The sequence below is a fragment of the Hippopotamus amphibius genome, chromosome X, assembly GCF_030028045.1.
Source record: "Hippopotamus amphibius kiboko isolate mHipAmp2 chromosome X, mHipAmp2.hap2, whole genome shotgun sequence".
Classification (NCBI taxonomy): Eukaryota; Metazoa; Chordata; class Mammalia; order Artiodactyla; family Hippopotamidae; genus Hippopotamus; species Hippopotamus amphibius.
The window spans coordinates 119,995,899-120,009,554 of record NC_080203.1 but is presented as its reverse complement, the minus strand read 5'-3'; the positions used below and the strand labels follow the sequence as shown (position 1 = coordinate 120,009,554).

General features: G+C 42.3%; 1 protein-coding gene across 2 annotated transcripts in view; it reads right to left on the bottom strand.

Annotated features, from left to right (window-relative positions):
* Positions 1 to 13,656, bottom strand: part of SH3KBP1 (SH3 domain containing kinase binding protein 1) — a 333,408-nt gene that overhangs the window by 144,211 nt on the left and 175,541 nt on the right. For both annotated transcript variants that reach the window (XM_057718401.1, XM_057718402.1), the window contains one exon: positions 9,377 to 9,506. In XM_057718401.1, coding sequence (XP_057574384.1) covers positions 9,377 to 9,506 — 130 coding nt within the window. The remainder of the gene's footprint in view (positions 1 to 9,376; positions 9,507 to 13,656) is intronic.

Below are 13,656 nucleotides of genomic sequence, written 5' to 3'. Positions count from 1 at the left end.
ATAATTTCATATTAGTCCCTGTGAGAAATCCTCTTTATGTTACACAGGGAAAGGTTGCACGGTCATTCAACCACACAAGCATGCGCTGGGAAGCAAACACATGGCAGATTTTTCTTCCAGAAATTCTGGCAGCCTGCTTCTATCACTTTTAAGTACTGTATAAATTAAATATCTGAATATCTGGATTTATGAAATAACTCAGAATCTAGTTCCTTCCCTTCTGGAGAAAAAGAAAGGTGGTTGTTCATTTTCGCATCTGTTTGGTGCTGTATATTTTAGCCACTGGTGCTCGTAACACACACTATTGTGTAAACTCTCCTTGTGTCATGCTCGGAACGCCAGGTGACACTTGAGGGCAGTGCAACCCAAAGTGTGGTCTTCAAACTGGGGCCAGGTCATGAAGGGCTCGTTACTGGTACACACGGAGACAAGCACAAAAAGTGTCTGTGCTTGGACATGCTTATAGCAGCGTGCACTGGGGCGACTTCCAGACGTGCGGCCAGCAGACTTGTCTAGATGAACAGGGCACAGACCAACCACGGTCTGCCTGCTCCCGCGAGAGGCGCAGGTGGTACAGCGAATGAGCAGTGAAGGCAAGTACGGCAGGACCAGGTATCTGTCCACAGGGGAATGGAAATAAAAATACACTTCACTGCAGACAGTTTGAGAAGCGTGGCTCTGGTGTTCATGTCCGAGCCTTCTCTTTCACCACTGTGTATACGTCTCTATGTACACATACGTGTACATGCACACTAAGGTGGACGTTTTTTTCCTTCACAGTGAAAAAAGGACAAAGCTTCCTCAAGTCTGCTTTGGCCACTCATACAACTGGCCAAATTACACAAAAGTAATTGCCAATAATTTCCTTAATATTCCAGCACTGATCGACTGTGATGCGTGAGCTATTTTTATTTATTTTCAATTTTACACCCACATGTGTAATGCTTACTGTGTGGCTGGACTGTTCTAAGAACTTCACGAGATTCCTTCGTTAACCTCATTCATCTCCTTCCCCTCAACTTTTGGCAGCTTTCTTTCACAGCACAAAAGGCTACACACTGGTCCTGCCAAAAGAAGTCTGCCGTGCAGTGACTGGCTGAATGAGCAAAGCAAAATACCATTTCTGGCATGGACGTTTCATGCCAAATTCTTACTTCTTTGAACCCCGCAATGAGGAAATGACTTACTGGTTTCCGATGACCCACTCAGTAAAAGCAATAACCACAAGAGGCTGACATCTCCACAGGAAGCCATCTTACACTGCCCCAGAGGCCCAGAGATACTGGTACAAATACATATGCCATGACCAGTGTTACTGATCCCTTCTCTGCACGCATGGTTCATGCACGCATGTCACACACATGACAGAGGCACAAAGCAAACAAGACAGCACCAGGGGCCAGTGATGGGAATGCTTCTGCAGCACACGCCAAGGAGACGGCACTTATCTCAGGCAAATAAGTCCATGTCCTTGGATCAGAAATTCACACAGACACTTGGCAGAAGCATGAGCAGCTCAGGAAAGTGCAGCTGCATCAAAAAACACAAGTACCCAGATCTTATCTTTACAATTGCCTCCTGCTGTTAAGGTCACTCACTGTAATAGCGTCTGTGGCCCTCCGTCTTTCCCGGTGCAGCTCGGTACAGAATTGTCCCTTCAAAGGTAGTCTTTCCTGACAGTGAATGAGAGAAGAGAAGGGGAGAGAAAAACAAGAGAGGGGGAGGGGGAGCAAATGATGGCAAAAGAAGGAAGAGGGAGAGTCTTTAACTGAACTTGTCTTCAATGAATCCACTGTAAGAGCTTCATCCACAAAATTAATTAGAAACCATTAGGCAGAATTTGAGAATGTTACAGAATGAGCCCAAAGTCCCCATGCAACCATGATGCCAATGAACACCGGAACTGGGCTCACCTCTGCAAATGCCTGGCATGAGCATTATACCCAATTTACATCTGGAAGCCGCTTCAACGTTACTAACCAGAGGAAATCCAATCGACTGGATTCCTTAATTAACTCATTCTTCTCTTTGGAGAGTGTGACCCGAACATAATATAGATTTCGGTCCATTATCCTTTATCTTCTACCCCTAGAGCCCAGTATGATACAAACTGATATTCATGACCCCGAGGGTCTAAACAAGGCACAAAATCCTTTTTAGAAGATTTTTCATTGTTACTACCTTCAAACAAGAAAATATACTAGTATTCTAGAGGCGGGGGCGGGGGGGGGCAGTTAACCAATGAGGTTTGAAACCAGTTGTGGCTTCCATGTCGATGTAAGGGGTTTTCTGCTTAGCACCAAAGACACCAGAAAACCCTATTTCTTGAAACATCTTAATTGAGGTTTTACCATATCAGTCATGAGACTGCACTTAAGCATGAGGACATAGGACTCACCCAGTGTCAACACTCAAATTATCTTCTTTTTTGTTGTTACAAGTAGAGGTTATCAATAGCATAAGACTGGACACATGGCTAAAGCCCAAATCTCTCTGGAACCATGAGTAAGTACATAGACTACACACACTCTGCCCCAGTTTGAGTACACACACACACACAAACACACACACACACACACACACATACCCTACAGAGAGCACCATCAGCAGGTAAAATGGTTTGAAAAAGGCAAACAATTAATATATGCATTACTCTAAGTTACCCAAGAAATAGGTCCTATTATGGCTGTGAACTAAATATCAAACTGGAGGCTAGTCACATAGCTCCCTCATAATAAGTCTGAGAGAGGAAAAGGTAGGCTACATCTACAGAGAGGCAGAGAGTGGAACTGAGTGAGAGAAAGCAACTTGTCTCGCTTTTTAGAAACACTCTTTAGGAAAATAGGAAATCCCATTAGGGACCACCATGTTAACTTCTGGGCCATGTCACTCCTAATGCATGAAAGGGATTGTAAATGATCAGATCAACAAATTAAATGGAATCAGGTATTGCCAATTTCTGTGTCTTACAGACATGGTGGTACACCGCTTTGAATTCTGCCCTTTTTGACAGATGTGTTCTGTCCAATTAAAGCAAAAACTTAGACATTCAAATCACTGGTTACATAAGGAAAATCCAAAGAAACAAGTGTTTCAAATGTTCTCGTTAGAGTTGTAGCTCTTGAGGACTTTGATGGCAAAGTGGAGCAAGTAACGGTGGCTAACTTTTATTTGGGCGAATTTTTATTCTGCTGAACTTCCATCATTAAAGTAACATCACTCCTAAGGAATACAGCTGTTTTGTGAGCCAGGCCCCCCAGAACTGAATGGCAGCAGTCCTCTTGGTGTCAGAAAAAGTAAGAAAAAGAAATCAGTATTGCAATAAAGTTCCTCCAAATACAAGGGAATCTCCCTTTGTTCTTCCCCAGGACTAAGTCTGAGAATCACTGAGGTAGACATGGCCCTGCTCTCTCTGAATGGCCAAGCATTTCTGCAAAGTCCCCCCACCCCCACCCCATCCACTGGCAGCAAGGCAACTGGAAATGGAGCCTAGGCTGAGTGCTGACACACATTTCATCTAAAGAACAAAAGAGATGAGCAATTGGAAAGTCCATGAATATGAATATGAGTGCTGTTTATTTTATGGGGGGGGGGGGTGGATACTCTACCGTCACTATTAAATATTAGTACTTGAAGGCAGCAGACACTATAAAAGGGAAGAAGTTTTAAATTTCAACACATAATCATAAGCTTACGCTAGCATCTAATTTTGCCTGAAACTCTATTTCATCAATTTGCTAATTGCTCTTTTCTGCCAACAGAATGTCATACACAAAACAAATATCTCTTAATATTAAAAAGAAAAAAGTATAGAGACACCAAAGCATGGAGGGTGCCAGCCTGGTTTTAGCTATTAAAGACAAGGGGCACTAAGCAATCCATTTCTTACAGCTAATGAAATAAGATATTTCTATGTCATGGGAGTGGTGTGCCCGAAGTTTTAAAAGGCCATCTCCAATTTTGTCTTCGCTTGACAAGTCACTAAAGTATCTGAACCTAAAATTCAAAAATAAGGAATCTGGAAAATAAGAAAGTTAATCAAACTTAAATATCATGGTTATTAATGGTTATAGAAAGAAAATTCAAACTTTCTCCCTCTGAAAACTATGGGAAATAGCTTAAAATGTTTCTGTAGCTAAACGATATTTGTTTGTTTTAAAACAGGGATACTTCAACAGATGAATGGATAAAGAAGATGTGGCACATATATACAATGGAATATTACTCAGTCATAAAAACGAATGAAATGGAGCTATATGTAATGAGGTGGATAGACCTAGAGTCTGTCATACAGAGTGAAGTAAGCCAGAAAGAGAAAAACAAATACCATATGCTAACTCATATATATGGAATCTTAAAAAATGGTACTGATGAACCCAGTGACAGGGTAAGAATAAAGATGCAGATGTAGAGAACGGACTTGAGGACACAGGGTTGGGGGGTGAAGGGGAAGCTGGGACGGAGTGAGAGAGTAGCATAGACATATACTCACTACCAACTGTAAAATAGATAGCTAGTGGGAAGTTGCTATATAACAAAGGGAGATCAACTCCATGATGGGTGATGCCTTAGAGGCCCAGGACAGGGAGGGTGGGAGGGAGTCGCGGGAGGAAGGGGATATGGGGATATATGTATAAATACAGCTGATTCACTTTGGTGTACCTCAAAAACTGGTACAAGAGTGTAAAGCAATCATATTCCAATAAAGAGCTTAAAAAAAACAGGGATACTTTTTAGTTGTACAATAATTGTTGTATAATCTAAGAAATTAAATAGTAACATCAAAAAGATGTTAGAAACAGGAAAGTCACATTTATATCCTAAATGTAAAGCAAAGTATGTATGAAATTGAAACTAGACAATAATCATATCTGGATTTCTTTGCCTCTACATCCAAATAAATCTTAAAGATCAAGTTATTTTCTGATTATAATTTAATACAATAATATAATATCAATATAATTTGTAATTAGTTCTTTCACATCAAGTCAATACTCGCATGTGCAAAATTGTAACTGAAATGTAATTAATTCACCATAATCTGTGATAACAAGAAGAAATAAGTTAAACTGTACTCAGATTTGAAATTTGTCAGATGCTCTGTGAAAAGGTAAACTACAGGCTGTAATGGGGGCAATACCAAAGTATGTGCAAATTACATGCAGGAAGGCCCACGTGTAATAGTGACCTCGTCACTCAGAAGCCAGATCACACCTAGGACTTCATCTCACTGGGCTTTAGCATTCTCATTTGACACCAGGCTATTCTCTTGATTTGTGTATGTTAGAAAATGTCTATAATAAAAAGTTGATAAATATCTTTTTGAAAAAGCACCTTTAAGGTTTCATAAATTCTATGAAAGGTAAAGATGCTTTCAAATTTAAGTATAACAGCAAAAAGTTTCTGCTTCTACCTGACAATCAATTTTCTTATCCGAGGTAAAATATTTAAATCAACATATCAACCAACACAATTGCTGTAACTCTTTCCTTGATAGATTAGATCACCCTGAACAAAGATCTAAAGTTTAGAGATTTTCATAACCAACCACCATATACAAAAATACATCAGGGTAAAAGAAAAGCAAGTTCAAGCAATTTGCGCCTGTCATTCAAAGCTAAAAATGCCTTCTCAGAGTAAGAAAGGATTTAGCAAGCATTTACTGCACACCTACCATGTGTCAAGCCGTCTTGGCACACTTCCTTACAAACATAATGCAATGTTTCTTCATTGCAATCATCCGTTAGTTGACAAAACTCAACTCAATAACTATCCTCAAAAACTTTCTGGAAGTAGAAATGTGAAGAGTACAAATATGTCTTTAAAAAAAACCCTCCTCTAAGATAACAATTATAAATATATATGCACCCCGTATAGGAGCACCTCAATACATAGGGCAAATGCTAACAACTAGCAGAGAGGAAATGCAAGGCAGAAACAGAGACACAGATGTAGAGAACAAACATATGGACACCAAGTGGGGAAAGCGAGGAGAGTTGGGGGGGAATGAATTGGGAGATTGGGATACCAAATTGTACACTCTCAATATATGCTGTTTATTGTCTGTTAACTGTATCTCAATAAAAGTTCTTAAAAAATTTAAAAAAAGAAAACCCTCCTCTAAAATGTCTACTAGCATTTAAATTCAGAGGATTTTTATATGATGCCACTAGGATCTCTAAAAATTACCAGAGTGGTGCAAACATTAGGAGTTTGACTTACTCCCATAGCCATGTATTAATTAAACAATCTCTGAAAACTATAATTTAGGAAGGGTATTAAGTAGGCTGGTCTAACAAAGACCTTTGTTAACTAAGTTCGGCTCACACCAGAGTGAAAACTAGATATCTTTTGTGCATTAGCTACATTTGTCTTTCTCAGTTCTATGATAAAAGTAAATACGCATTTACTGTAGTTATGCTAGATGTTATCGCTGGGGGAAACTGCATGAAGGATTCATGGGACCTCTCTGTACAGAGGTTTTTGTTGCTGTTGTTGTTGTTGTTGTTTTTTGGCAACTTTCTGTGACCCTATAATTATTTCAAAACAAAAAGGTGTTTCTTTTGTAAAGTACATTGAAACTACTAACACCATTCTCTGGAGATAGAGAATGAGCGGATTCATTCTAAAACCAAAGGCCCCATGTAGACAAATCCTACCAGTATATATAATTTCTGCATGTGATCTGAGCTAATTATATATATTTTACCATCAGAGTGTAAACAGCTACTGAACAGCCTGTCAGAACACTGAGAGCTGGTGTACCCCAAAAAAAATTAAAAAAAAAAAAAAAAAAAGAACACTGAGAGATGGTATTTGTGTCTCTTGCAGGGAATTATTGCAACTTAGCAAGCCCTGGGGACATTATAATCACATCTGCTTTCCTATGAAGGCCTTTGTGAGCACCGTTGTCCCTACATCCCCATGGGACTGGCTTCTCTCTGCTTGTGTATCCCACTGTTCCTTGGATACCCAGCTAGCAGGGCACCTGCAGCACTTTGCTGAACTGCTGCTGACATGTGCACCCCACTTCGGCAGTGGAGCTGACTGAAGATGGGGACCCTATCTGATTTGTCTCTATAGATCTTCAGGGCCTAGTACAGTGTCTTAGTAACAACAGGGGCTAAATAAAAGTTGAATGAATGAAGAATAGAAGGAAAGAAGAAAGGATAGATGGATATGGATAGACAGACAGATGGATAGATGGCCCCTCTTCTCCTTAATTTCACATACAGGAAGATTACAAAAGCTGTGCACTTATTTCACAAACATCCATCCTTCTCAGGAGAACATGCCTCTCCAAAGACCTCAAAAACCCCCTCGACAAGGGACACATCCTGTGACAACCAAACATGGCTGCCAGAATTACTGGGCTCTCCTAGTCCTGAAATGGCAGGTTTTAATTGAATGTGCGTTGGGGACGGCAGTCTTCATGAGAGAAACAGCCCCTTCTGAGCATGTGACGGAAGGCTAAGTGACTGGGGAGACCATTCCACTCCGCCTCTTAACCTCCTGCCCCCGGAATTCCAGCACTGTGTGTTTTGAGCTAAGGGGTCAAGCAGGGTCAAATGACCACATTATTGACTTGGAGTAAGAGGAGACAGTTTATTTCAACAGATCCAAAAATATAAGAGGCATTACTTCTCTGAGCTCCAGCTCTGAAAGCGTATCTAACATGGCAGGATATCAAGAGGTCAAGGTTCTCCCAAAGATGTGGTCCAATACCTCTTCAGATCTCCTTTTCTGCACGAGTAGAGGAATCCCAAAGTAATTTCCAAATGCAGAGACAATGCTTCAGTGAGCATAGTACCAGTCAGTGTGCAAGCAGCCTTGACATACTAACTGGCTATGTCCCAAGAGTTTATCATGATTAACAATGAAAGTGACCACTTATAGAGGGTCTTCTATAGGTGAGGTGGTTTATATACATTTTTGCTATTTGAAATCAAAATGCACTTACCCACAGAAATAATGGTATAATGACCCAATTTGGTCCTCCCTCCAAGAAAGCCCGTTTAATCCACTATATCTCTGAGTACACGTATTGTTATTATAGAACCTAATTACCAGGTACAATACTATTTCAGTGTATGCAAGGAGACACCAGGGCAGTTAGAATTCTAATGTGCAGTTTGGAAGCCATAGCAACTCCCACTATCATGGGCTCAAGGACATTTTCTGTCCTCCCTGTCATACTCATTGGGTGGCCCATGTTAGCAGAGAATCTCCTTGCCCCAAACCACTGAAGGCAACAGGAGCTTCAAGATGCTTCCTTTGCCCCCAAATCACCTCCTGTCTTTTCTATCACAGACCCCAGGATAGAATGACGTTCAGGAGTGGGAGGCCCCAGACTTTGGAAGCCACTGAGTCAATTGGCCAGTGCCATTGAAACACCAAGTGAAGGAGGTGGCCTGAGCACCACTCCAGAAAGGGCTTTACCTCCAAATTGGGGATTTGCCCAATCATGCTACTGGTTAAATAAAAGACACAACTAACTTGAAAATACCACTCAAGTCAGATTTTTCCAAATGGAAAAGAAAGCTGTTTAAGAATTATTTTGACAGGACTGAGCTGTCCTCTTCTTGTTAGAAAAGATAGTCTGCAGCCCCAGGTAGCACCAAACCGCTATGACACAGTCGAGCCTCTACGACATTCACACCCATGACCTTGGCTCAAGACGGCACAAGAGATACACAGACGCCCACGTAGGAAGTTGGGTTAGCGACTGGGAGAACAAAGCTTCCCGGTCCTGACCTTTTGCTCCGTGAGCTGGAAAGGGCAGCAGAGAAGCTGGAGGGAGGAGAGCTTCAGGCCCTGGAGAGAGAAAGACCTGGAGTTCGTTCTCACCATCACAGATGGACACACATGCTCACCCGAGGTGGGGCTGGGCCCTCAGCTGGCTTGGCAAACTTCCAAGGGAGCTGGCACACATGCATCCTGAACATCGCCCTTCTCCCCATCAATGATGTGTGTGTGCGTGTGTGTGCCATTTTCTCCAAGTTCCTCAAGAGATGCTGAGAAATATTAACAAACTCATTTGGTTCATTTTTAAAATAATTACCAACTTGCAGTGAGTGACACTTCAGAAGGAAACGGAGGCACAGCCACATGGGCCATCCATGGGGGACTGTGAGGCTAACAGTCACCTATCTGGAAACATTCATAGTGTGTGTCTGCACAGGCGTAAAGGTATGCATGTCGCACCTTTACAATGATAAACCTACTAAACCACAGAGGGTTAAGGCAGTATAACCAAGAAAATACTCATGAGCTTCTGTCACAGTCGCTCAGCATAGGCCATGGAACAGAGAAGAGGCTGGAGCGGCACCCGTGGGTGCCCCAACCCCTCTCCTGCGTGGTGGGAAGACGTCCTTACTTGACTTGGACAGCTGCTCATCCTGGGAAATGCCAAGGTCATCTGACTCCCCCGAAAGCTCCTGGATGAAGTTGGAAGGAAACATTCCAGTCTTTCCATTGAGAACACCTTCCCACCATCCTTCTTCTACCTGTACAGATGTGAACAGAAGAACAGAGGCAAGGTTCAGGTTAGACGTGGTGCTTCCCAGTTTTCTCTCCCATGTGTACAGTGCCCAGTGCAAAGCCCACACAGGAAAAGCTGCAGGACCCAAAGCTTACAAGTTAACAGGGAATGAGAAAGCAGACCTCACAGAGTCTTAAGATTCAGACTCAGGAAGGGAGGTTTAACCTAGGGACCATAAACGCAAGTGGAAAAGAATTAACACTTCATTTCCACTAACCTCCAACTGAAATTTGGCATTTCCTTTAAGAATATAGGTAACATACCAGAGTAATAGAAGGACCTGTGATGTGATACCAACCAAATCATATTTTCATATCACATCATAGATGCTGTGGGTATTTCAAGATATAGTTTGCACTCACTGCTACTTTGAAGTGGTGGTAGTTACCACACCTGGGAGACCTTGTTATTTAATGTATTAATAAGGAATTATTTATTATTTATAATAAAGAAGTATACGGATTAGTATATCAAAATTTGCTTTTAAAATAGCTTGAGGGCTTCCTAGCTGGTGCAGTGGTTGAGAATCCGCCTGCCAATGCAGGGGACGTGGGTTCCATCCCTGCTCTGGGAAGATCCCACATGCCGCGGAGCAACTAAGCCCGTGTGCCACAATTATTGAGGCTGCACTCTAGAGCCCGTGAGCCACAACTATTGAGCCCATGTGCTGCAACTACTAAAGCCCACACGCCTAGAGCCCGTGGTCCTCAACAAGAGAAGCCATGGCAACGAGGAGCCCGGGCACCACAACAAAGAGTAGCCCCTGCTCACCGCAACTAAAGAAAGCCTGCACGCAGCAACAAAGACCCAACACAGCCAATAAATAAATTAATTAATTAAAAAATAATTTAAAATAGCTTGATAACTACTTTAATATAAATGGTTCCTTTTGTAACCTTATGTGTTTTATTTTATGCATATAAAACCATTATTTAAAAAACTGAGGATGGCTTTCCCAGACTACCAAACCTAACTTGGTAGCCTAACAAAAACAGTTAAGAATCTGTGGAATAAAAACTCAATTAGAAGGTAGAAGGACTCCCTGCAAGTTTCTGGAAGGTTCTAGATTACCCTGAGATGAACTGATATGGGATGAAGGGAGGTAAGGAGAGCAGCCAGACTGCAGTCATCTGGGTGGGGGAGTGATGGCTGGATCTGGGGACAGGTGAGAATGAACAAGGCAGGTGCAGATTTGAGGATGTGTGAGGGATAAGCTGGTCTTCAGCAGCCACTTAGATAAGTGAGAGAAGGGTGAGAAAAAAGTCAACCCCAAATTTTGTGATGGAGCCACTACCAGAAGAGCAGAAGTCAGAATAGTGAACTGGCTTCTTGGAGGAAAATAACAGGGCATTTTGAGAAAAAGGAAGTGTTTAGTTACCAATATGGTGCGGTAAAATAGAAACTTTTAGGAATTTTTTTTTGCTATGTGCATGTATTACCTATTCAAATCAATAAACACAATTTAAAAGCTTAAATAATTAAAACAAAAAAGAAAAAGAAAATTAGAGTCAAAAGCCCAGTTCAAATCGTATCCTGAAACTTAGCAGTTGTGTGACTCTTCAAATGTCCTATTAACTGAACCCTGGCTTTCCTATCTGTACAATGGGATGATTAGTACATACGATCAGTGTTAGAAATAGGTGTATTATGATTCTACACTAGGGGCTAGGGACACAGGACTGTACAGGACATGTCCTTTTTTTCCCCTCAAGTTGATAATCTACCAAGGTAGAAAGGGCACATGGTTTAAAGACAGTGGAGGGTGAGCATGACCAAAACCTAGCAATGCAAGGTAAATAGACAGCAAAACACCATGACTTAGCACAAACCAAATGTGTTACACAAAGCTGAGCTCGCTGAGATCTGGGATGCTCAAGGAAGGCTTGGAGAAAATAGGAATCAAAGTTAAGGTTGGCCTTGAAGAGCAGAAATGTCAGATATGAGTAGGGGAGGGTGTGTGTGAGAGACATTCAGGGGGCGCTGACAGAGCCTCAGAATGGAGACAACCAGAATGGCGTTTAGAGCACATGTTAGGGAGCTCATGGGATACACACTCACAGAGTGGCCATTATATCTACACGATCACAGAATCTTCGGGAAAGAATCCAGACAATGGCACCCATGCATGACCATCCCTATTCAATACCAAGGCACGGCATTTAACAGCATTTCCACTGAAATCATTCCATGTTTCTATGTCAACTCAACCGATATGCATTATTCTTTCAAGGAGCTTTTTATAGGATTAGAATGGTTAGGAAGCTTCACCATAAGCCTGAATATAAATAGTCACAGGATTTGTAGCATGGGGTCCTTTGTGCTCGTCCTGAATAAGGAACCATAAAATGACCTTCTTTCTCCCAGAAATCACAGGGCAGGAGGGAAAGACCAAGGACACGGAGCACAAATGAGCAGTCCCTGGCGTAATCCCTGACAGCGCAGGGCAGCTGGGCCAATTCCATTTGATTCGGTTTGACAGTATCTAAAACGCTCCTGTTCCCAGTAATAAGTGGCTCCAGCCCGAGATCCCTGAAGGAAGTGTTCCTGATGTGTGGGATGGGCAGGCTGTCTGCTGGGAAAACAGGGGTGCCTTCACCTCACCACACCCCCAACATGCCCGCATCCCTGTCACAGCACTGTCTGAGAGGAGTGGCCAACAGGGAACCGGCAGACGTCTATCATTAGCCTTGCAGTGCGCGGAGGAGCAGACAGACAATCAAGCCACTGCTCATCGCCTGGGGGGTACACTTCCCATTACAGGCGCCACGGAGGGGGCGGGGGTCTGTCCCCAGCAGCAGAGAGAGAGCTGTTCTGTGCTATTTCTTCCTATAGATTGCTGCTCTGGTTGCAAGACTGAAGCAGCAGACATGAGACAGATGACCGCCACCCTCACACTATCCCTCTTCAGCGATATTTTAGTTCAACTTCCTGCATAAAGATGAGGACACTGAAGCCCATTGTGATTACATTCATTCACGAATGGATGGATGGATGGATGAATGCATGGCAGCAAAATCAATTGGGGGATATCCTCCATGGGGGCCTATGAAGCCCTGATTCCCCCACGAAAGGAATTTTCCTTCCTGTGAGGAGCAAAAGGGACCAGGAGACCCTGACTATACTGCCCACTGTTCTTTTTTTTTCTTCTTAAAATTTTTATTGGAGTATTGTTGCTTTACAATGTTGTGTTAGTTTCTACTGTACAGCAAAGCAAATCAGCTATGCATATACATATATCCCCTCTTTTTTGGCTTTCCTTCCTATTTAGGTCACCACAGAGCACTGAGTGGAGTTCCCTGTGCTATACAGTAGGTTCTCATTAGTTATCTATTTTATACGTAGTATCAATAGTGCATATATGTCAATCCCAATCTCCCAATTCATCTCACCCCCCTGCTCCCCCTTGGTATCCATACATTTGTCCTCTATGTCTGTCTCCATTTCTGCTTTGTAAATAAGATCGTTTATACCAATTTTTTTCAGATTCCACATATATGTGTTAATATACGATGTTTGTTCTCTTTCTGACTTATTTCACTCTGTATGACAGTCTCTAGGTCCATCCACATCTCTGCAAATGATCCAATTTTGTTCCTTTTTATGGCTGAGTAATGCCCACTCTTCTTAATTAGGTAACACCACACTCAGGTCTGTGTGCCCTTCCCAATTCCACCAATTCTACCCAGATTTAATGAGTACCTATTTTGCATTGTCCTAGGACCTCAGGACAGATTCACTGGTGAACAAACATTTAAGGACCCCATCCTTGAGCAGCTTCCACAACAAGAGTGTAACATACAGAGTCTGCACACCACCTGCTTAGAAATCAAATTGCTTATGTTTATGTTTCTATATTTAAAGAGAGAAAGAAATGTGTTCCTTTGTAATAAAGTGAGGATTACGGATGTTACCAAGGGCTTATGCTTTCTTTCCCAAGAAAAGTATTAAAAGGGGACAGACACCTGCCTTCTCCCCACCAACATACACTCATCAACAGGCTTCTGCAGGCCTTGGATCTATGTTGAGAACAAACCCCTGCATCCCTCCGTGACCAACCCAGCCAGCTCTGGAGCGCATGCTGTGTCCCAGGAGAAAACCCCACCTTTAGCGCAGAG